Source organism: Propithecus coquereli, unplaced genomic scaffold (assembly GCF_000956105.1).
Source record: "Propithecus coquereli isolate 6110/MARCELLA unplaced genomic scaffold, Pcoq_1.0 Scaffold281, whole genome shotgun sequence".
Taxonomy (NCBI): domain Eukaryota; kingdom Metazoa; phylum Chordata; class Mammalia; order Primates; family Indriidae; genus Propithecus; species Propithecus coquereli.
The window spans coordinates 569,975-590,915 of record NW_012148408.1 but is presented as its reverse complement, the minus strand read 5'-3'; the positions used below and the strand labels follow the sequence as shown (position 1 = coordinate 590,915).

The 20,941-nt window shown below is 56.3% G+C and overlaps 3 protein-coding genes across 5 annotated transcripts in view; 2 read left to right on the top strand and 1 right to left on the bottom strand.

The window, feature by feature from the left end:
• The window catches only part of NEK8 (NIMA-related kinase 8), an 11,218-nt gene extending 4,593 nt beyond the window's left edge, over positions 1 to 6,625 (top strand). The window contains exons 2-15 of one of the 2 annotated variants that reach the window (XM_012648244.1): positions 390 to 595; positions 844 to 1,076; positions 1,316 to 1,447; positions 1,933 to 2,141; positions 2,288 to 2,367; positions 2,450 to 2,631; positions 2,731 to 2,881; positions 3,263 to 3,339; positions 3,662 to 3,779; positions 4,442 to 4,592; positions 4,821 to 4,984; positions 5,089 to 5,247; positions 5,420 to 5,578; positions 5,965 to 6,625. In XM_012648244.1, the coding sequence (XP_012503698.1) occupies positions 390 to 595; positions 844 to 1,076; positions 1,316 to 1,447; positions 1,933 to 2,141; positions 2,288 to 2,367; positions 2,450 to 2,631; positions 2,731 to 2,881; positions 3,263 to 3,339; positions 3,662 to 3,779; positions 4,442 to 4,592; positions 4,821 to 4,984; positions 5,089 to 5,247; positions 5,420 to 5,578; positions 5,965 to 5,993 (2,050 nt within the window). In that variant the 3' untranslated portion in view covers positions 5,994 to 6,625. Of the gene's footprint in view, positions 1 to 389; positions 596 to 843; positions 1,077 to 1,315; positions 1,448 to 1,932; positions 2,142 to 2,287; positions 2,368 to 2,449; positions 2,632 to 2,730; positions 2,882 to 3,262; positions 3,340 to 3,661; positions 3,780 to 4,441; positions 4,593 to 4,820; positions 4,985 to 5,088; positions 5,248 to 5,419; positions 5,579 to 5,964 lie in introns of those variants that run through there. The other variant, XM_012648245.1, reaches the window with a different exon arrangement.
• A 711-nt stretch (positions 6,626 to 7,336) lies between these two features.
• Positions 7,337 to 13,453, top strand: TRAF4 (TNF receptor-associated factor 4). 2 transcript variants are annotated; one of them, XM_012648243.1, is made up of 7 exons: positions 7,337 to 7,607; positions 10,576 to 10,627; positions 11,208 to 11,312; positions 11,384 to 11,545; positions 11,634 to 11,795; positions 11,880 to 12,035; positions 12,319 to 13,453. In XM_012648243.1, exons 1-7 carry the CDS (start codon positions 7,465 to 7,467, stop codon positions 12,949 to 12,951), a joined length of 1,413 nt encoding a protein of 470 aa, XP_012503697.1. In that variant the 5' UTR covers positions 7,337 to 7,464; the 3' UTR covers positions 12,952 to 13,453. The 2 variants fall into 2 exon arrangements, with proteins under 2 accessions (XP_012503697.1, XP_012503695.1); XM_012648241.1 differs by having other exon boundaries at positions 7,360 to 7,607; positions 11,187 to 11,312.
• A 2,237-nt stretch (positions 13,454 to 15,690) lies between these two features.
• Positions 15,691 to 20,941, bottom strand: part of FAM222B (family with sequence similarity 222, member B) — a 59,366-nt gene continuing 54,115 nt past the window's right edge. The window contains exon 3 of the mRNA XM_012648240.1: positions 15,691 to 19,553. Coding sequence (XP_012503694.1) covers positions 17,947 to 19,553 — 1,607 coding nt within the window. The 3' untranslated portion in view covers positions 15,691 to 17,946. The remainder of the gene's footprint in view (positions 19,554 to 20,941) is intronic.

The following is a 20,941-nucleotide window of genomic DNA, read 5'->3' as shown; positions in this document are numbered from 1 at the left end:
CTCGCTCTTGCTCAGGCTGGTCTTGAACTCCTGAGCTCAAACAATCCGCCCGCCTCGGCCTCCCAGAGTGCTAGGATTACAGACGTGAGCCACCACGCCCAGCCCGGAGCCTGGTTTTGAACCCAGGCAGTTAACTCTGGAGTCTGTGGGGACTTAGAGATCAAGACTAATTGTACCTCATGGTGCCTGTGCTGGAACTGAAGTCTCACATGGACTATGGGATCAGTTCTCCCTTTTCCCAAGCTCGGCGTTCTGTGCACTTGGTTAGATGACCTTTTAGTCTGAGTCCCATTACCCTCTTCTAAGGAACATCCCAGTCACCAGGTCTGCCCTGCCTGGTATGTGGCAGAGGCTCAGCTGGTGCCTGTCCCTGTCCTCTGTGTTTCTAGGATTGTGCACCTGTGCCTGCGAAAGGCTGACCAGAAGCTGGTGATCATCAAGCAGATCCCAGTAGAACAGATGACCAAGGAAGAGCGGCAGGCAGCCCAGAATGAGTGCCAGGTACTCAAGCTGCTCAACCACCCCAATGTCATTGAGTACTACGAGAACTTCCTGGAGGACAAGGCCCTCATGATCGCCATGGAATATGCACCAGGTGGGCCAACCTCCTTGCAGCAGCCTGGCTACAGGGGCCTCCTACCTCTGAGACAGGCAGACAGATCAGCCAGCTTCCCTCCTTGGAATGGGCTTGGCTGAGGCTCAGAGGTACAGAGTTCTGGCCCAAATTGTCTGACCCTGGCTGGCCCCTTGCCCTCTCTGGTCCCAGTGTGCTGTTCCATAAAAGGAGAGGGGTTGTCCTAGGGGTGAGAAAGCTTGCATCTTGATCAGTTCCTCGGGCCACAGGTGGCACCCTGGCTGAGTTCATCCAAAAGCGCTGTAATTCCCTGCTGGAGGAGGAGACCATCCTGCACTTCTTTGTGCAGATCCTGCTCGCACTGCATCATGTGCACACGCACCTCATTCTGCACCGGGATCTCAAGACCCAGAACATCCTGCTTGACAAACACCGCATGGTCGTCAAGATCGGTGACTTTGGCATCTCCAAGATCCTTAGCAGCAAGAGCAAGGCTTACACGGTGCCTGGGCATGGAGGGGACTTCCAGGGTGTTAGAGGTCTTGAGAGCCAAGGCTATTCTACATCCCTCCTTTTTCCCCTCCCCACTAAAAGTGTGGCCCCTTGGCCCCTGCCTGGGTGGTCCTGCAGAAGGAAGTCCCTCGCCTTGCTTTGAGAAGAAGCTATCCCCAAGTAGGGCTGTGGGCAAAACCCCTGGTCCTCCCTCCCCCCAGGGCTGTGATCTCAGCTTCCCTCCTGCAGGTGGTGGGTACTCCGTGCTACATTTCCCCAGAGCTGTGTGAGGGCAAGCCCTACAACCAGAAGAGCGATATCTGGGCCCTGGGCTGTGTCCTGTACGAGCTAGCCAGCCTCAAGAGGGCCTTCGAGGCTGCGGTGAGTGTACGATTGGGAAATCTCTACTGCCCTCCCCCAGCAGCCCTCAGCTCCAACGTCTTCTGGGTTCCTTCTCCATGGCTGAGTCATGTCTCTCCCTCTCCACACCGGTGGATTCCCCAGGGCAGGGCTGTGGCTCTCTCAGACTATGGATTTCTGAGGGTAGGCCCTGGGTTCCCCATTAGACTTGAGGGCTCCTGAGGGTAGGGCTGTGGCTCTCCCGTCAGATTAGGGACGCTCCCAAGGGTAAGGCTTGAGTTTTCCTAGCACCCTGGGTTTTCTGAGGGCACAGCTGCAACTCCACTATCAGACTAGGGAGTCTGGGAAAAAGCAGGGTTTGACTCCTCTATCATTCTGGGAGTCCCCCCATCATACTGAAGTCGCCTGAGAGCAGGGCTGTTACTACCCAGTAGACTAGGGGCTGGAGCTGGAACTGGGGGTGCTGCCCTCGCCTCGCCAGCACCCCCTACTTGGCACCTTCACAGAACCTGCCAGCGCTGGTGCTGAAGATCATGAGCGGCACTTTTGCGCCCATCTCTGACCGGTACAGCCCTGAGCTGCGCCAGCTCGTCCTGAGTCTACTGAGCTTGGAGCCTGCACAGCGGCCACCACTCAGCCACATCATGGCGCAGCCCCTCTGCATCCGCGCCCTCGTCAACCTCCACACCGACGTGGGCAGTGTCCGCATGCGGAGGCCTGTGCCGGAAGTGGGGGGCGGTCCTGGGGGGCAGGGTGGGGGCACCCAGTGGGAGCACAGGAGGCCTGGGGTGAGTCCTCCATTCCTGAGGGTCGGAATGCTGGGGAGGGCCCCGGGTCCTGAGACCCCCATCTGTCCCGCAGGTCAGAGAAGTCCCTGGCCACCGGACCACCCATGGCCCCCGGCAGCACAGGGAGCAGGACCACCAGCGCCCGCTGCAGAGGTAAGTGGGGAAGGCCACCAGGTCCCTGCGGAAGCCACACCATTCCCACCACTTTAATAGGCCTGATGCACTGTTGCCGCAGGCGTACCCCGGGGACCTGTGAGGCCCGCCATCCCGCCTCCACTGTCCTCGGTGTACGCCTGGGGCGGCGGGCTGGGCGCCCCCCTACGGCTGCCGATGCTCAACACAGAGGTGGTGCAGGTGGCGGCCGGGCGCACGCAGAAGGCCGGCGTCACGCGCTCGGGGCGCCTCATCCTGTGGGAGGTGAGCAGGCTGAGATGCACCTGGACGGAAAGGGGTGGGGGCTCCAAAGTGGGGTTGGGTGCTCAGGCACCGCCCACTCCCTCCTCACCCCCTCTGCAGGCCCCGCCCCTCGGCACCGGTGGGGGCCCGCTCCTCCCGGGGGCGGTGGAGCAGCCACAGCCCCAGTTCATCTCGCGTTTCCTGGAGGGCCAGTCAGGCGTGACCATTAAGCACGTGGCCTGCGGGGACCTCTTCACCGCCTGTCTGACCGGTGAGCCCGTCACGGGACTATCTTATGGGGACCCACTACAAGGCCCCACAGAGCAATTTCCCTCACTGCAAACTGCTCAGTTAATTCACGTCTCTGTCTACTACTTGAGTTATTGCTTCTACTTAACTGTTGAGATTTACTATCGCCATCTCCTTTACCCGACACAACAGGCCTGGCAAGGTATTAATAGTAACTGTCCCCATTGGACAGATGGGGAAAGTAAGGCTCAGTTGTCCAAAGTCACACACTTGGGAACAGAAATCCCACCTTCCAGCCCTAGCCCCCAACTTTATCTTGCTGCTCCAACCCATGGGTGGACTGGGCTATCTGGAAAAAGAGTCTAACTTCTCTCCCTTAAATCCTTACTGCCCTTGTCCTCAGACCGAGGCATCATCATGACCTTTGGCAGCGGCAGCAACGGGTGCCTAGGCCACGGCAGCCTCACTGACATTAGCCAGGTAGGTGTCCTGTGTACCCTGGGAAGGGGGGATGGCAGGAAGCCGACATCTGAGAGCTGACTCTAGGTTGGGGGCAGGGTAGTCTCCAGCAGTCATGGGTCCCTCTAGCTCCCAGGTTGTACCTGCTGTGAGCCACATCAGGGAAGTACAGAAAAACTGGGGTTCCCCAACAGTTGCCCACCTGGCAGTGGGTGTGGCTGGAGTTAAAGCCACTTCATGAGAACTTGCAGCCTCCAATTTTATCCCTGCAGGGGGTGTTGAGACCAGGCAGCTAGTCCCAGACCCCTTGCCCAATCTCACCTTGCTTCCTCCCCGTCTCTAGCCCACCATTGTGGAGGCCCTGCTGGGCTATGAGATGGTGCAGGTGGCCTGTGGGGCCTCTCACGTGCTGGCCCTGTCCACTGAGCGAGAACTGTTCGCCTGGGGCCGTGGAGATGGCGGTAAGCTCCTCTCCTTGCTCCAGCCCTTCAGCTCCATCTCACAGGATCCTCAGCCATGACTTGTCCCCCTTCATACCCACCTTCCACCCAATGGCCCATTCTCTCCTCTCTCTTTACTCCTAAATTCTATTTGAATGAATTCAACAAACCCTTATCGCACCCCCACTATGTGCCCACTCTGTGCTGGGTGCTGAGACGAGATGAACAAGATGTGGCTTCCTTCGGGTGTTTACAACATAATGAGGGAGATTTCTTTCATCCAGCGACATTTATTGAGGCTCTGTCTGGGTCAGGCATCAGGCTGGGCACTGAAACTAGAGATGACATGGGTAGGTGCCTGTCCTCCTGGAGGACTCAGTTTAGTTGGGGGAGAGATGACACAGCTCCAGCATGCTAGAGGATGGACAGCATCAGGACTACAGCTGAGGCTTAGGTTTGGGAACTCAAGAACAGCAGTGTCACCTGGAGGAGACAGAGGTGGTATCTGAACAGGGCTTTAAAGGAAGAGGAGGATTTCGACCAGCAGAGGGGCCTAGGAAAGGCATTTCAGGCTGAGAGAACAGCCTTTACTCATGCTGTTTCCTCCTCTTGGTGGGCCCTCCTCATCCTGGCATCATCACTCCTAAAACTGGAACTAACCCCACCCCGGTTTCTTCTTGTAGGCAGGCTGGGACTAGGCACCAGGGAATCCCACAGCTGCCCCCAGCAAGTGCCCATGCCCTCAGGACAGGAAGCCCAGCGGGTTATATGTGGCATTGACTCCTCCATGATCCTCACTGTGTCCGGCCGAGCCCTGGCCTGTGGGAGCAACAGGTGAATAGGTGCCTCAGGATGACTAGCTGCCCCCTTGCCCTCGGTGGCTGCTAGTGCTCCACCCATCATTGCCTATCTCCCACCAAAGACCTAAACTGAGGCTGGTAGAGGGTGTTGCTCAGTTCAACCCAGGGTGGGATCTATCTCCTGATGTACCAGCTCCTACCCAGATAGGTCGGGACAGGGCAGACTATACATGTTAGAATTGGCTTCTGACTCTGCCCTCAGGTTCAACAAGCTGGGCCTGGACCACCTCTCCCTGGGTGAGGAGCCTGTCCCGCACCAGCAAGTGGAGGAGGCCCTGAGCTTCACACCACTAGGCTCTGCACCCCTGGACCAGGAGCCCCTGCTGAGTGTGGACCTGGGTACTGCTCATTCAGCTGCCGTGACTGGTGAGTAGGACTTGGGCCCAGGAGGCCAGAGGGAGACTCACCTGGCCTCTTTGGTACCTCCACTGCAGCACCCTTTCCTTCCTTTCCTCTTCCCTCCCCTACAGTCTCGGGTGACTGCTACACTTTTGGCAGCAATCAGCACGGGCAGTTGGGCACCAGTGCTCGCCGGGGCAGCCGGGCACCCTGTCAGGTTCAAGGCCTCGAAGGTATCAAGATGGCAGTGGTGGCCTGTGGGGATGCCTTCACTGTAGCCATCGGGGCAGGTGAGGCTGGGCACAGTGGGGGGACAGAGGCATGGGCAGTGGGGGGGTTAATGCACTCAGGGCCACTGGACTCAGCGACCTCCCGTGGGGACCATTCTGGCAGTCTGGGAGTAAAGCTGCTTGCTTAGGCTGTGCCCTGTCCCACTTCCTTCCGTGGGATTCTCTCTGACAGAAGGCGAAGTGTACTCTTGGGGCAAAGGGGCCCGAGGTCGACTGGGAAGGAGGGATGAGGATGCTGGACTCCCCCGGCCAGTGCAGCTGGAGGAGACACACCCTTACACAGTGACTTCTGTGTCCTGTTGCCATGGAAACACTCTCCTGGCTGTTCGCCGTGAGTTACAACTTTTCCCAACTCACCTCACCAGAGCTGCCCCAGCTGGGTCCTGCCTACACTCCCTTCCCCAGAGTTCACAGTCCAAATCACCGAAGGCATCTTTAGCCCCCAGATGAAAGAAAGCAGAAGCTGCGGGGTAGAACTCTGAGCTTCCTGCCTGGGGTGGGCAAGGGTGGGTGCTTCCTGAAGGGCTGCCTCCACTGCTCCCCAGGGCTTGAATGCATTCTTTCTCCTCCTACCCCCCGTGTCTGCTTGACTTTGAACCTCTATTTCTGGCCTGGCAGGTCTAGAATCCAGAGCCCAGTGGGGGTGGAGGTGGGTGATGCTTGCTGGAGGCGCTGCCCTCTGGGAGACTGCAGGGGTTTCTCTTTGGTACCCTCCAGCGCTCACAGATGAGCCAGTCCCCCCCTGAGGCACCTGGATACACCTCTGGACCACCCCTAATACTGCTTCTCTTCTGGATGTTCTGAAAAGTTGAGGTGCCTGAGGCATGATGGTCCCCACCAGCTCCCTGGATTGTGTCATCAATGGGGTATAAGGGCCAGTGAAAGTCCTGCTCTGCTTTTGGTTCTGGATATGGAAACCTCAACCCACTCTGTTCCCCTAACACCCCTTTTCCCTTCCTACTCCCTCTTCCTTTAAGTCAGTGTCCCCAGGGTCCAGCCTGGCTAGACCTGGAAGCCAGACCTAGCCTTTGCAAACAGGGTGGTCTCCAGAGCCTTGGCACAGAAAGGCTGAAGGCAGCTGTGGCTCCACCCAGAGCCTGCCCTTTGCCCCAGCCCAGTTAGAAAGTAAGTCCCTGGTGCCCACCGGGACTGGCTCCAAGCTTTGGAGTAGGGCAAGCCAGGGCCTGCCTAGACTGGCCATTAGGCCTGCCTAGCTTCTGCACAGCCTGGGGCAGGGAGGTCCCAAGGAGTGCGGCAACTAGGCCCACCCCTTTACCCCGAGGCAGGGATTTGCACGGTGTCTTTTAGCCTCACTTCCCCAGCGAGAGAGCAGAAGCCACTAAGTGTCTACAGCAGAGAGGATTCTGGCTGAAGGTTGCCCCTCACCCCGTGCCTTTCCCCAGAACCAGGTTGGGGGAAAGTGTAGCGGGTGGGACCTGACCAGTTTCCCCGAGGACTGGAAGTAACGCCAATAAAAATATCAGCTGCCTGCCTGGAGTGTGGTCTCTTCAGAGGTGGGGGTGGCGTCCAGACACGCCAGGACTGGGCTGGGCTCGACCTCGGTTACAGGGCTGCGACCGAGGGAGGAATGTAGGTGCAGCCTGAGGCTGGGGCCGAGGTTCCTTTGGCCCAGTGCCCAGCCCGGCCTCCTCGCCCCAGCCGGACTCCCCGGATCTGGCTGCCAGGCTTCGGCTGCCTAGCACCTGGAAGCTGGGGCCCCGGGTCCCTGGGCGGCACGTGGCTCCCGAGACCAAGCTGCTGACTTTGGAGAAGCAAACCTTTGTGGTGCGGTGCGGCGCGTCCCCTTTTCCGACGCGCCCTCCCCAGGGGCCCTCCGCCACACCCCAGCGCCGGGCCCCCCGGCTCTGGGGAGAAGTGGAGCCACGATTCCTCTCTCCAAGGGGAAAAAGAAGCCCCTGCTTCCGGGAATGGGCTAGCCAGACTCACTTTCGCGGCCCCGGGACTGTCTGGCCGCATCCGGACCCCAAAGCCGACAGCTCGCGGGGTGGGCGGGGAGCCCAGCGGCCGGCACTAGGACCGCGGGGCCGCGGCTCCGCCCCCTCTTCCGGCGGGAGGGCTCGCGAGCCGGGCCCTGGCCGCGGCTGCCAGTCGGCGCCGCCCGGAGCCGGGAGCGCGGCCGGAGCTAGGCGCGGGCTGTGGGGCCGCCGCGTGCCCGGCCCCGCTCGCCCGTGCCCGCCGCTCGCCTGCCCGCCCGCCATGCCCGGCTTCGACTACAAGTTCCTGGAGAAGCCCAAGCGACGGCTGCTGTGCCCGCTGTGCGGGAAGCCCATGCGCGAGCCGGTGCAGGTTTCTACCTGCGGCCACCGCTTCTGCGACACCTGCCTGCAGGAGTTCCTCAGGTGCGGGTCGGGGGTGGCAGGGGACGGCAGGTGGCGGGGAGGGGGACACCGCTTGGGGAGGGGCTCAGGCCCGAGGCACACGCGTGCCTTTGTGCCGCGACCCCATGACCTCAGGGGCGCCCACCGTGACGTCAAGGGGAGGTGTGACGTCAGCCCCGAGGGAGTACCCATGCACTAATCCATAGGGTCCCAGGTCCTACCTGCCGCGTCCCAGGTCAGAAGAACCCGATGCCTTCCCGCGGGGCGGAGATGGGAAAGAGGCCCTTCCTGACCCGCGGCCGGCCCTTCCCCCTCACCTGAGCGCCAGAGCGGCCCCATCCTTGAACTTTGAATCCTTCAGGGAAGAGGACAAAACGCTCTCCCGCGCGGCACGTTAAGCCTCCAGAGTTTTTACCCATCTGACCTCTTCTGCTTCTTCGAACGTTCGGAGAACGGCAGCTATTGTCCTCCCATTTCACAGATTATGAAATGAGATTCAAAGAAAGGCTGCGACTGACCCAGGGTCACACAATTACTAGGAGGCTTAACTGGGATTTAAGTCTGGGCTGCTTGTGATCACACAATAGAGGGAGGACTGTGGCGGTACAATCCTCCCCTGAGGCAGGACTCCTTCAGGCGTCTCTCCCTCTCCCGGGGTCTAGAGTGAGGCGGGTGGTCAATACATCGTTTAGGAGGGGGTCGCACGCTCGTTGATACGGAACACCCCCCTGCCCTGTGAGGACCCTAGGTCACCACTTGGCTCTTGGGCATCCAGCAAGTTTCAGGGTGCTCTGTGGTGTCTTGTCTCCGGCCCACGCGGTTACTGCTCAGGCCCGCGTGTGGGGAGGCAACATGAGGGAGCCTCCGCTCCTGGGGAGGTCATGCCCCCAGAGCGCAGGGGAAGGCTGGGTCAGCACTGTCAGGAGGCTGTTGGCTCTGCTAGGAGATCGAGGGGCCCAGGCTGGGAGAGCACCTCAGGGGCTCTTGCCTTTAGTGCTCCCTCCCTCCCTTGGTCCTCGGCAGCCCGAGCTGGCGGAAATCTCAGCAGGCCCTTTGTTTTCTGTTCCCCACAGCCTGGGCCGGCTCCTGCCCTCACATATGCTCCTGCACAAGCTGCTGTGCGGCCCCCTCCTCCCTTTCCCTCACCCTCCGCCCTCCTCCCTGCAGTGTACACACTTACTCCCCTACAGACACAGTCCCATTGTCTTCTCTAGGCTCTTCCCCAGCCCTCTGGTTTCCAGATGAGGCCAGCTGAGCCACTCCCCCCACCCCAGCTGAGCCACCCCCACTGCCTTGGGGAAGGAGTGAGGGAGGGGGCTGTCAGGCACGTTTGCCTCCACCACCTCCTAGGCCCCCTCTCTGCAGCTTCTGCCCCTCCCCCTCCCGGAAATCCCCTCTTCCTCTCCCGTGGCCCCCTCCCCCATCCTGTCTTCTTCCCTGGGCCTCCACTGCGCAGCCAGGAGCAGCCTCTGCCCCAGTGCCTGGGCTACACTGCCCAGGCCTCTGAGGTGGTTGGGCAGGCTCTGCCCCTCACAATCACCCCCTACCCTACAAGCACGGGTGTCCGTAGCCCTGGCTGAACCTTTTTCCTGGCTGGGCCCCAAGCTGGAGGCTTAGTTTCTGTCTGAAGCCTGGGGACTTGCCTGAGTCCCCTCCCTGTCTCCAAAACCACTAAGTCAGCACATTCCTGAAGCAGCCAAGTGGACCCCCGCCCCCTTGGCCCACCCCTCTTTCCCCACTCTTATCAGGGCTATTTCTCAGGTTGATCCAGGAAGGCTGGTTGCTCTGTGGGCACAGGCACACCCCTTCAGTGCCTGGGCATGTATTGTCCTTGACATTGGTGGCATGGCCAGTGGTAGTGGGGTCGGAGGAGGAGGTGGGTGCTAGAAATCCTTTGGGCACCTGGGGCATGGGCTACCCAGGCACTGGAAAGTGCCTTCGGAACAGGGCTGCTATGTGGCCTCTGCCTCCGCCTTGATCCCTACCTGCCTCCCACCTACCTGACTCAGACCTGCCAGGAATGCCCTGCCCAAGGGCCTTCAGTCCTGCTAGTTGAGCCCTTGCCCTGTCTTAGCCATCCTGGCATGTGTGACTGGTCCTAGCTGGGGTCAGCAAGGGCATACTGGCAGGAGGAAGCATGCCTCCAGGCTCCTTGGCTGCTAACAGCCAGGTGGGGATTGGTGCAGAAGGAGGGCAGCTGGCGTGGTGGGCAGGGTCAACAAGCTTCAGAAACCTACTAAGCAGTGACCAGAGTCTTGCCTGTGCTTGCCTGGACACTTTTTCTTGCCCCGGCCTCTCTCCTGTGTGTTGTATGGTGTAGTCGAGCCTGTCTGAGCTGTGGAATCAGACGTATCTAGATGCTGCTTCAGCTGTGAGCCTCTGTTCTCTCACCTGTAAAATGGGGACATTCTGACCCTTATCAGAGGCTTGTCAGGAGTGTAAACAAGTGCTAGGGAGCATGCCTTTCCTCCTCTTTCCTTGAGGAGACACACCCTGAAAGGAGAGGAGAGGGATAGGGTTAGGTGGCCCCATGCTGACCTTTGCCCTGGTTCTTGGCAGGGCACATTTCCGGGGGCTGGACAGCCCTGGCACTTAATCTCGGCCCATCCCTGTTCCCCCTCCCCATCAGCCTTCAGCCTGGCCAATGAAAACCAACCTAGGGGGAGGGGTAGCCCGGCAGCCTGTTCTTTTCCCAGTCCAGCTGCCATCCTGGGGGGGGGTGTGCCAGCTGCCACCTGTTGGCCAAGTGCTGTCTGAGGCAGCTGTCTGCCACGCTGGGCCCAGAACCCCCTTCCCAGGACAGGGGCTGGATCTTCTGGGATCCTGGGGAAGTGGGTCCCCTTAGGCCTCTGCTTGGCCTTTTGTCTCAGCTGGTGCCAGTTGGGAACCGGTCTGGTGAGGGAGGGAGGCTGCTCTGATTGAGGGGGTGGGGCCCAGGATACTTCTTCCCCTAATGGGAAGCCTTGACCGTGCCCCTCCCCCTTTTCAGTGAAGGAGTCTTCAAATGCCCTGAGGACCAACTTCCTCTGGACTATGCCAAGGTGAGTCCACATTGCCAGGAAGAGGCACAGGCTGTTGCCCTTGGTGGAGGCTGAAGTTGCTGGCAGCCAGTGGGCGCAGGGCCAATGTCAACCAAGAGCCTTGGGATCATGGGCCCCCACAAAGGTAGCCTGTTCCCTCCCACCAGGCCAGTTTGCAAACGGAGGCCCGTGTTTGCCCTGGAGGGCAGGCACGATGCCCAGCCTGTGTGGGGGTACACAGAGCTGCTCTGTGCCCACAAGAAGTGCTCCCTCCCCTTCCGGTGGCAAGCCAGACCTGTGGCTGAGGGCCAGGACCCCTTCACTAGGGGGAAGGAAACAGAGCATTGAGGGACAGCCTGGGACTGAGCAGGCTGATTGGCTGCCTCTCCAAAGGGAGTGTCATGTGCAGGCATGTTGGGATCTAGCATCAGAGCAGTTAGTTATCACCTGCTGTGCCCTTCATCACTGGACACAGACGGGCAAATAGCCTAAGAGGCTGTTACTGGCACTAAGGTAGAGCCAGCCCAACTAGGGGTGGGGGTGGGAGCTGGGGACTGCAGCAGGCTCTGACCCTGGCCAGTTCCCCCATCGCTGCCCCCAGATCTACCCAGATCCGGAGCTGGAAGTACAGGTACTGGGCCTGCCTATCCGCTGCATCCACAGTGAGGAGGGTTGCCGCTGGAGTGGGCAACTTCGTCATCTACAGGTGAGGCTCTGGTGTGAGGGGCTGGGACTGCCCCTCCCCTGGCAGGCACTAACTGCAGCCCTTCCCACCAGGGCCACCTGAATACCTGCAGCTTCAACGTCGTCCCTTGCCCCAACCGCTGCCCCGCCAAGCTGAGTCGCCGTGATCTGCCTGCACACTTGCAGCATGATTGTCCCAAGAGGCGCCTCAAGTGCGAGTTTTGTGGCTGTGACTTCAGTGGGGAGGCCTATGAGGTGGGTGAGGCCTGGTTGAGGCTAGGAGGGGGTGGGGCACCTGATGGCCCACACATCCCTTGACTCAGTGCCTCTGGCATTTCCACAGAGCCATGAGGGTATGTGCCCCCAAGAGAGTGTGTACTGTGAGAACAAGTGTGGTGCCCGCATGATGCGGCGGCTGCTGGCCCAGCATGCCACCTCTGAGTGCCCCAAGCGCACCCAGCCTTGCACCTACTGCACTAAGGAGTTCGTCTTCGACACTATCCAGGTGAGGCCCTTGAGCTATGGGCTACGGGGCAGGTGACAGGGAGTCAGGCTATTGACTGCTGTCTCTCTGCCTCTGCGGCCCCAGAGCCACCAGTACCAGTGCCCAAGGCTGCCTGTTCCCTGCCCCAACCAGTGTGGTGTGGGCACCGTGGCTCGGGAGGACCTGCCAAGCCATCTGAAGGACAGCTGTAGCACTGCCTTGGTGCTATGCCCATTCAAAGACTCCGGGTGCAAACACAGGGTGAGCTGCCCTTTCCCCTTCCTGTCAGCCCTTTCTTTTGCCCTTTAAGCCCTAGACGGAGGCTAGGCTTCCTGATGCCACTTAGGCCTTGGTGGTCCCTGCCATGCTGCTCTGAAGCCCTCAGTCCTTTCCCCTGCTGGCCAGTTCCGGCCTCCGCCTTGCACCTTGTCTCCTTCATTCAGAGTTGGGTGCCTGCTACCCCATACCCACTCCTATCCTGTCTTCTGAATCTTCTCTACTGATAACTCTCCTCCCTTCCCTTGGCCTGGGGCTTTGCCAACAGTGCCCTAAGCTGGCAATGGCACGGCACGTGGAGGAGAGTGTGAAGCCACATCTGGCCATGATGTGTGCCCTGGTGAGCCGGCAACGGCAGGAGCTGCAGGAGCTGCGGCGAGAGCTGGAGGAGCTGTCGGTGGGCAGTGACGGCGTGCTCATCTGGAAGATTGGCAGCTACGGGCGACGGCTACAGGAGGCCAAGGCCAAGCCCAACCTCGAGTGCTTCAGCCCAGCCTTCTACACACATAAGTATGGTTACAAGCTGCAGGTGTCTGCGTTCCTCAATGGCAATGGCAGTGGCGAGGGCACACATCTTTCACTCTACATTCGAGTGCTGCCAGGTGCCTTCGACAATCTCCTTGAGTGGCCCTTTGCCCGCCGTGTCACCTTCTCCCTGCTGGATCAGAGTGACCCTGGGCTGGCTAAACCACAGCATGTCACTGAGACCTTCCACCCCGACCCAAACTGGAAGAATTTCCAAAAGCCTGGCACTTGGCGGGGCTCCCTGGATGAGAGTTCTCTGGGCTTTGGTTACCCCAAGTTCATCTCCCACCAGGACATCCGAAAGCGAAACTATGTGCGGGATGATGCTGTCTTCATCAGAGCCTCTGTTGAGCTGCCCCGGAAGATCCTCAGTTGAGTGCAGGCGGGGCTTGGGGGAAAGGGGGATGGGACATGACCTCAGTCAGGTACTGGCTGAACCTGGAGAAGGGGCCGGACCCCCTCAGCTGCTTCTGCTGCCTAGGTTCTATTACCCCATTCTCCCTCTGCCCCACCACCCTCCACGCCCAGGTGCCTCCAATTGGTGCTTCAGCCCTGGCCCCTGAGGGGAGCAGGTCTCGGGGTCTAGGGCTGGAAACAAGTGATCCCAGGGCCTGTCTCCCCTCCTGGGCAGGGCAGACATGCCTTGGTGCCGGCCATACCCTACCCGGACTGAGGTGCCTGCTCAGGTGCTATCTCCCAAGAGCCATAGGAGTGGGGAGTTGGGAATGGGGGAGGAGTAGTTAAAAATCTGTCTTGAGATCTGGTGTCTTTTCCCCTTTTCCCCAGCTGTGCCCCCTCTGGTTATTTATTTCCTTAGTGCCAGGAGGGCACAGCGAGGGAGCCCTGATTTTTAATAAATCCTGAACTGTATTTATTAACTTGGTTCCAGCCCGACTCGTCTGGATTGGTTAGGGCCTTGGGAGGCTGAGCCCCAACAGAAGGCAAAGAACCAGTCAGAGAAAGGCTGCTGCCACTCTGGCCCCAGGATCCAGCTGACCTGGCTGGATTGCCCTCGTGTGTGTGACTGGGGAACTGCATCAGGCTTTGTGTGGAAGACAGTTGCCTGCTTCTGCCCTCTGGTGATCAGATGGGGGCGGTGCATGGCCTGCCTGGACATTTTATAAGGCTGGAGTCCCTGGTCTATACCCACCAAAGACAGTGCCTACGCCCTAGCCAGGTCTTTCTGGGACTGATGATAACAGCTACCAGCACTGCTAAGCACTTGATGTGCATTTTTTCACTTAATACAACAGGCGAAGTAGCTTTTATCACAATAATAAAAGGACCTATCTTAGTGGGCTGTAGTGCAGTTAGAGACAGTGGATGTTCCTGGCCCCAGCCCACACGCAGGGACTAAGCTGAGCAAAGGGGCTTTCAGAATTGCAAGGCACTTGGATTTTCTGATCCATATCTCATTTGCTTTTTATAAGGGAGTGCTTGTGATTATCTGTATTTAATCACTTAAGTGGGAACAGAGGAGTGAATTAACTTGTAACAGTGATCTTTCAGCTGGGTCAGGGAAAAGCCTGGATTCTATTTTAAGAGCTCCAGCAATCCCTAGATGTGTAGCTTCCTCTAATTTTGGCAATAGATTTGGGTTTGGGTCCTTGCTGTGCTTGCTTCTGGCATGGAGCATCAGTACCCGCACAGTGAAATGAAGCCTGCTCACCCAGATTTGCTGTAAAGATTAAATGAACTGGGAGCATATGGACAGCTGATAACATGCAGAGTCCTGGAGGTGGTGTACCCGAGGGCATGGAAGGTCTGCACCCCTTCCCCCGTACAAAAAAAAAATTAGAAAACAGAGATGGGCCCTTTAGCAGATAAGCCATCTTGGTACAGTGGATGCCTGGAAACTGGTAGGGAAAACCATGGGCAGAGGAAATGCCTCCAGGAAACAGGCAGACCACCCTTCCAGCATCTCAAAAGACACTAGACACCTGCATCAAACCCTGCCTCCCTCTGCTGCCAGGACTGGGCCATTGCATGATTCCAGGGGTCACATTCACAGACTAGATGGTGCCTCCCAGAGTTGTATGCAACCATAGGGCCTAACAATCTACCTCATGCTCAGCCAGCCTGGCAGGCCTGGCCCTCATTCTGGTGCCAGTCATAATTACTTTGTGGAACTCAGGTCAGGTTCTGTATCAAAGTGTGAGCTGGACTCTCCACGCACCTACCTCAGCCCAGGAATCATTCACTCTGAAGGCAGAGCTGGGCTCACCTATCTACTCTAGCTCTGTGACCTTAGGCTGACTGTAGGTCTTACCTGACAGGCAGAAGAGGGCTTTCCTTCACAGGGGCAGCATGAGGCATAAAGGAGGAAAAGCACTTTCACAAAAGGGGACCCCACAAAAAGGCATGCTAAGGACTCCATGAGCTTAGAAGCCACCTGCTGACTCTTACCAGTACCAAGTGTCTGATTCTACCCTCCTTGAATCCCACATCCTGTGGAGTCAATATTTCCCTCATTACCTCTTAGCTCAAACCCAAACTCAGCAGAAAAAATTGAAATGGCTCTTGGTTATTTTTCCTCTGCAGACAAAAGGGAAAGTTCTCTAGCACAACACAAAAAAAATCTGAATAGCCAAAAAGGGTCAATTTATGTTGCAGATTACAGCACCTATTAACCTCCACTTCTGCATTACAGGCCCCCACAAATTCCAAAATGTTGGAGGTGGGAGAAGGGGAGGTTTAAAGTTTTAGCTTGGCTTATTAGCAAACCAGATCCCCATTTCTCAATGACTGATGGCCCTTGGAGTGAAAGTGGCAAGACCCTTTAGGCCTCCACTGAGGGGCAGCAAACCATATTTAGCCACCAAATTTCACACTAAGGCCCTAGCAGCCCTTCCTGGGGAGAGAACCTGCCAGCTGGATACTCTCCAGGGGTTGATGGAAGGAACTGTCTACCCGTGACTTACAATCAACACAGCACCTGGTCTGGGATAATGGGTTCGGGAGGGCTTCTGGGTGGGATGAATACAAATATGTGCTCCCCTCTTAAAAATGAGGAATCACTCCCATTCTAGCAAGTGAGACATGTTAGAAACTGTTATTAAGAAAAAATTATATCAAACATTCACAGCATTAAACGAATAGGACAAGGTCAAAAAGTGAGTTGTTTTTTCTTTTACTGGTTTATAATAATCTTAAAAACCCCATCACACCCATAAACCACCACAGGTGAGAAGGTGAGAGAGATGGAGAATGAATGCTACAGTATGTGGATAGAGTGGGGAATCCAGGTATTCCCTAGGGGTAGTGTGGGATGGAGGCAGGGAGTGTGGACAGGAGGCCCTGGCTTGGACCCTTATTGCTGGCTGGGGGTTGGCTGGCAGAGGGAGGAGAGGGACTCAGGTTGAACTAGGAAACATCTCACACCAAAGGCGAAGGTAGTTGGGGGCGGGGGAATCACAGTACATTTTCCATGCAGACTAGGGGTGGGAGTGAGAGCTTTAGAGACTTGCACCCCTACACAGGAAGAGATGGGTTTGAGGTTGTTCGACTCACAAGCCCCCAAGTTGGTGTCTGGCCCGATTTCCTAAAATGGCAGCTCACCTTTCAGGGAGAGGCATTGGGGGGAAAATTACAGTGAGAATATCTGGTTTGAAGATCAAGCAAGAGATAAGGGGAGACAGTAGTGCTCTTTAAATCTGACCCAGAAAAGCAGGAACTGGAAGAGGGCCCTGGGTGAGATGGTGGCCAACACCTTGGGAGAACGTATTACACCAGAAGCTGCAGGTGCTCCTGAGGGCTGAGGGACAGGGAGGTACCAGTGTTCACAGACGGCAGGAAAACAATCGGGAACAATAAATTAGGACTTCAGTTGCTATCATTTGGCATAACACAATCAGGCATTTTTTTTCCTTTTTTCTTTTTTTTTTGTCTTTTTAAATATAAGGCAACTTGCCAACACATAATTTAAAAACTGGTCTTCAGTCACATTGCTTCAGATCACTAGAGAATTTCTGGCTAAAGAACAGTGGATAATATAGTAAACAAAACCCCAAATCTTAAATAAGAACATCAGTTTACATTCCCCAGAGACAAGAGGAAAGGTAAGGGCTTGATTTAAAAAAAAAAAAAAAAAAAAGAGCCCAATTGTGCATCTTTAACAAAAGAAGGGTGCAAAAATTTACAACAAAACACAATCTAAAGTTACAGAAACGGGTTGAATTTCTAGCCAACTAATTGTCACTTGGGAATGAGACACGTTGAGCATGGAGTGGATGAGGGTGTGCTCTAAGAATGGGCACGGGGTAGTTTCCAATGTAGGCCCATCTCCAGCTGTTAGAACCATGCTCATTTGGTAAAGGAAGTATTCAAAGAGCTTAAGGCTTTGTGTTTTTTTTTTTTTTCTTTTCTTCATTAAACTGAGGGGCTGCACTACTAGAGGGTGAATGTACCTGTGGGGCCACTCACACACAATGCTACTCAAACCCACACTACATTCGTACAGAAACATGACATTTAAAACTTACAGTGTAGAGCAATATTCTTAGCCAGTGTAGAGAACCAAATGCATTTTAACTTTTTTTTTTTTTGGTGTTTTTAATCCCAAACTCCAATGTGATCATCACTTACCTACCTAAATCCTTAAGCAAGATAGTTTTTTTTTTTTGAGGGGGAAAGTGTACAGGATGAGGACAGCAGTAAGTCATGAGAGAGGCAACCGTGAGAAAGGGATCGTGGCTATGCTGGACGACTGTGTTTCTCTAGGTCTAGAAAGGGGAGTCAGAAACCAAGATGCCAATACAGATTTCCCCCCCCATATCTCAAGGCTAGGCCAAATACCTGTAGAATGCCTCTGAATTTGAGCATGGCAAGGACAGTGCAGTGGCTCTGTGATCAATGTAGACACAAAACAAAACCTTGAGGAATGGAAGTGGAAGGCGAAAAAGACTAGGTCAGTTTTGAGATCTTTGGGTAAATGAGGAATTAGCTTCCAGAGCACTTAGGAAGTCTGGCTTCTTAGTCCCAGAAAGGGTGGGGGGGGCCTGGCTTAGGGGCCTGGGCACCTACAGCTACCTCAACTAGGGCCCTTCCCTCAGTTCACACCTCAGTCCTAAGGAAAAAAGGTAGAGGTTCAAGCTAGTTGGAAATGGCCAAGGTGGAAGGACTGAGAGGCAGACAGCAGAGAGAAAAGCCTGATATTGGGGTTAGGTTGGGGTTAAAACCAAAAGTTTCTTGAGAGGAGGATGAGAAGACCCCTTCTGCCCCCAATTAGATCTCACCAAATTCCCTGTCTTAGACATCTAAGAATGATCACATTGGAGCAGTGAAACTTTAAAACTATCCAGTTACTTAAAAGTAAGACTAAACCTAAGAGGGTGATGTATGACGTGTTGTATGTGGAGGGCACCAGGGCTACCTATCTATACCCTGGGTGCTGAATATGAAGACTTCGACTATCTGTGGGATCGGGGGCTCGGTTGCCAGGGGCTCGGTGGGCCTTGCTCAGCATGGCCAGGCTCTGTTCTCGGAAGCAGGCCTGCTGGAAATCCCCACTTAGGTAATCCACTGTTTGCATCAAGCTGTTCTGGCTTGCCACTGGACCGCCCCCGGTCCCTGCTCGGTAGTGGGCCCCAGGAGCTGCCGCGCAGTCGAGGGGTGCACCTGTGGGCTGCCCACCGTGGAACGGCATGGTGAGGTCCTGAGACCCCGAGCTGTCGCTATTGGGAGTGGGCAGAATGTTGTTCCACAGGGGTTGGAAATAGTGACCATTGGGGTAGGCCAGTGGGGCTGCCAGGCCGTTGACCGGTGGGGATGGGGTCGGCTTTTCCATGGGTGGCTTCAGATGAAAGGACTGTGCCAGGCAGAGTTCCTGCGGGTAGGCAGGGGCCTTGCCCACAAAGCCAGGCCCTGCCAACTCACGTCCTGCTGCATGCTTGCCTGTCAGGCCAGGGGCTGGCGTTCCACCAGCCTCACTGCACATCTGTTGTAGGTGGGCCAGCTGGTGCTGGTTCCAGGCGACTGGCTTGAGGTCGCTAGGGTAGCCAGTTGGGGCTCGAGAAATGCCTGTAGGCAGGTTGACTGGACCTGTAGCAGGTAATGCGGCTGTGGCCGCATGGGTGTGCTCCATGGGATTGACCACACATGAAGGCATTGGTGTGGGGATGCTGTGGGTCGACACCCGGGTGCTTGCATTGATGAGCAGACTGCGACTAATGGGGCTGGGGTTGGCGATCTGGCCCTCACACACTGAGGTAGTGCTGATGCCTGCCCTCGTCTGGCAAAACTGGTTGATCTGGTGCACAATGCTGCTCAGGTCCGGGGGCTGGCTGTGCTGCAGGGTGGCCGCCATTGAAAGGGGGATAGTTGAGGTAGACACGGTCACATTCGGGGGGGCATCTGAGTCTGGCATCTTCCGGCCTCCGTGCAGCAAGGGATTGGGGGGTTGCTGGAGACCCTGGTGAGCCAGGGCCTGAGGGTGGACCAAGCCCTGGGTTTGGGCCATGGGCTGAGGGTGGCCAAGACCCTGAGGCTGCTGGAGGCTCTGAGGGTGGGACAGTGCCTGGGGTGGTGGGATACCCTGAGGGTGCTGCAGCGTCTGGGGAGGGGCATGGGCCAGGGTCTGTGCATGCTGCAGGGCCTGCTGGCGGGCCAGAGCCTGGGCCTGGGGGTGGGCTAAAGTGCTGGGTGCCACAGTAGCATAGGGTGCCACTGGGGGGTTCATGATGGCCTCGGGGAGCAACCGGGCTCGGGTGCCGTCAAAGTCCTTGAGTATGCTTTTGGCTGGCACTTTGACAATGGCAAGCAGGCCTGCCTTGGTGGCAGCCTGCGTCGGGTAGGGGCTGTAGCGCTGGGCTGATGTGTCCAGGCCGTTCACAGTACGACGAACGTGTTTCCGCTGGGGAACCTTCACACTGTTGGGGAAGATTTTTATAGTCAGTGGGTTGTTTGCGACCTTCTTAGCATACGCGTCCAATTCGGCTGGGGTAGGATAGTGAGCAGTTCTCATTTTCTGTGTAGTGTCCCCTAGAGAGAGAGAGAGAATGGGAAGGAGAGCACAAAGAGGGAGAGGGAGCTCATCAGTGCCAAGCCAACCAGCCCTTCTAGACTCCCTTTTTGAGGGCCTGGGGTGGGGAGGGAATAACCAAGCTGTCATCCGTAGCCTTCATTCTAGATCTGGCCTCAGCCCTCACAATGACAAGCACTGTTAATATTTGTAAGTACTTACAGTAGGAAAGGCCTGAGCTAAGTGATAGGCTATCGCAATGTGTTCTCGTTATTGTTTTAGGAGGCAGGTACCGTCATGATTCCCATTTTATAAATGAGATAACTAAAGATGAGAATAGCAAAACATCTTTCAACACCTCATATCTTGGAGATCCAGAACTTGGCCAATTCCCATAGAGGTAAACCAAGAGTTCTTCCCCTACACAGAAATGCACAGGCTAGAACTCTAAGTTCCTACCAGCCCATGCTGGCCTGGGGGTTGAAGGTTCTAAGCAGAGCTGCTTGTCAGGGCCCTTGGTGGCCATTCAGTCCCTTCCCCATGACACTCAGGTAAAGAGGGAACTACTGTCCAGTCTGGAGCGGCCAACAAGGCTTCTTTGCCTTGTGCCTTGGCAGCTGGGGACCATGCCCACTGGGTGGGTATCTTGGCACAGTGGACAGGATGCTTCTTTTTCAGAAGCAGAGGAATAAGCTGCCAACATCTCTCCCCCATCTTCATGTTGTAAGTTCACTTTTGTTTACAGTTTACACTATGCCTGACTGGGTGAAGATCAAAAGGCTTTCTTTATTTGCTTGTGGGAGATGATAGTAATGACAGGGCAGCAAGGAGGGAATTGAGAAGAAAGCATCTTTAAGGCCTATGAGCCAAAAATAGTCTGTATTTTGTCCATGTCAGCTGTCACTATCCAAAAAGAAAGAGGAAAAACCTGCCTTCCTTTGGAGACTGTGGAAATACCCACTCAATGCGCCTCATTAATGTTAACAGTCTCTTTGTTCCCATCTCCGGTTGCCTCCCATCAGGGGGCTCAGCGGATGTCGGGCTTCCAGTCAAAAAGGAAAAGGTTCCGAGAACAAGAGCTCTTTAAGGATGCCAGGCTCCTGCAAGGGGGCTCTGTTCTGTTCTCTCTCTAAGGGAGAATCTCCCCTGAGTATACACAAAAGGTGCTTAATAAATGCTTGCTGAATGAGTAAGTACACAGACTGCCTAAAGCAGAAGGAAAGTGGCTTGGCTGGGAGCCTAGGCTCAGCTAGCTGACTCCCTCCCTACCTCCCCCCTTGCAGAAGGCAGCCAGGATAGGCCAAAGACTAATTTGACTGAATGGCCAGCTTATGGCCTTAGGTGGCCTTGGCCCAAAGGAGACCCCATTCAAAGTCACATCACTCCATCAACTAGAACAGAAGAAGGC

Bases quoted from the DNA above. Each gene is read 5' to 3' on its own strand.
- TRAF4 (XM_012648241.1), top strand. From the start codon at position 7,465: ATGCCCGGCTTCGACTACAAGTTCCTGGAGAAGCCCAAGCGACGGCTG. The intron at 7,608-10,575 runs GTGCGGGTCGGG...CCCCCTTTTCAG, and splicing joins TGCCTGCAGGAGTTCCTCAG to TGAAGGAGTCTTCAAATGCC. The intron at 11,313-11,383 runs GTGAGGCTCTGG...CCTTCCCACCAG, and splicing joins GGCAACTTCGTCATCTACAG to GGCCACCTGAATACCTGCAG.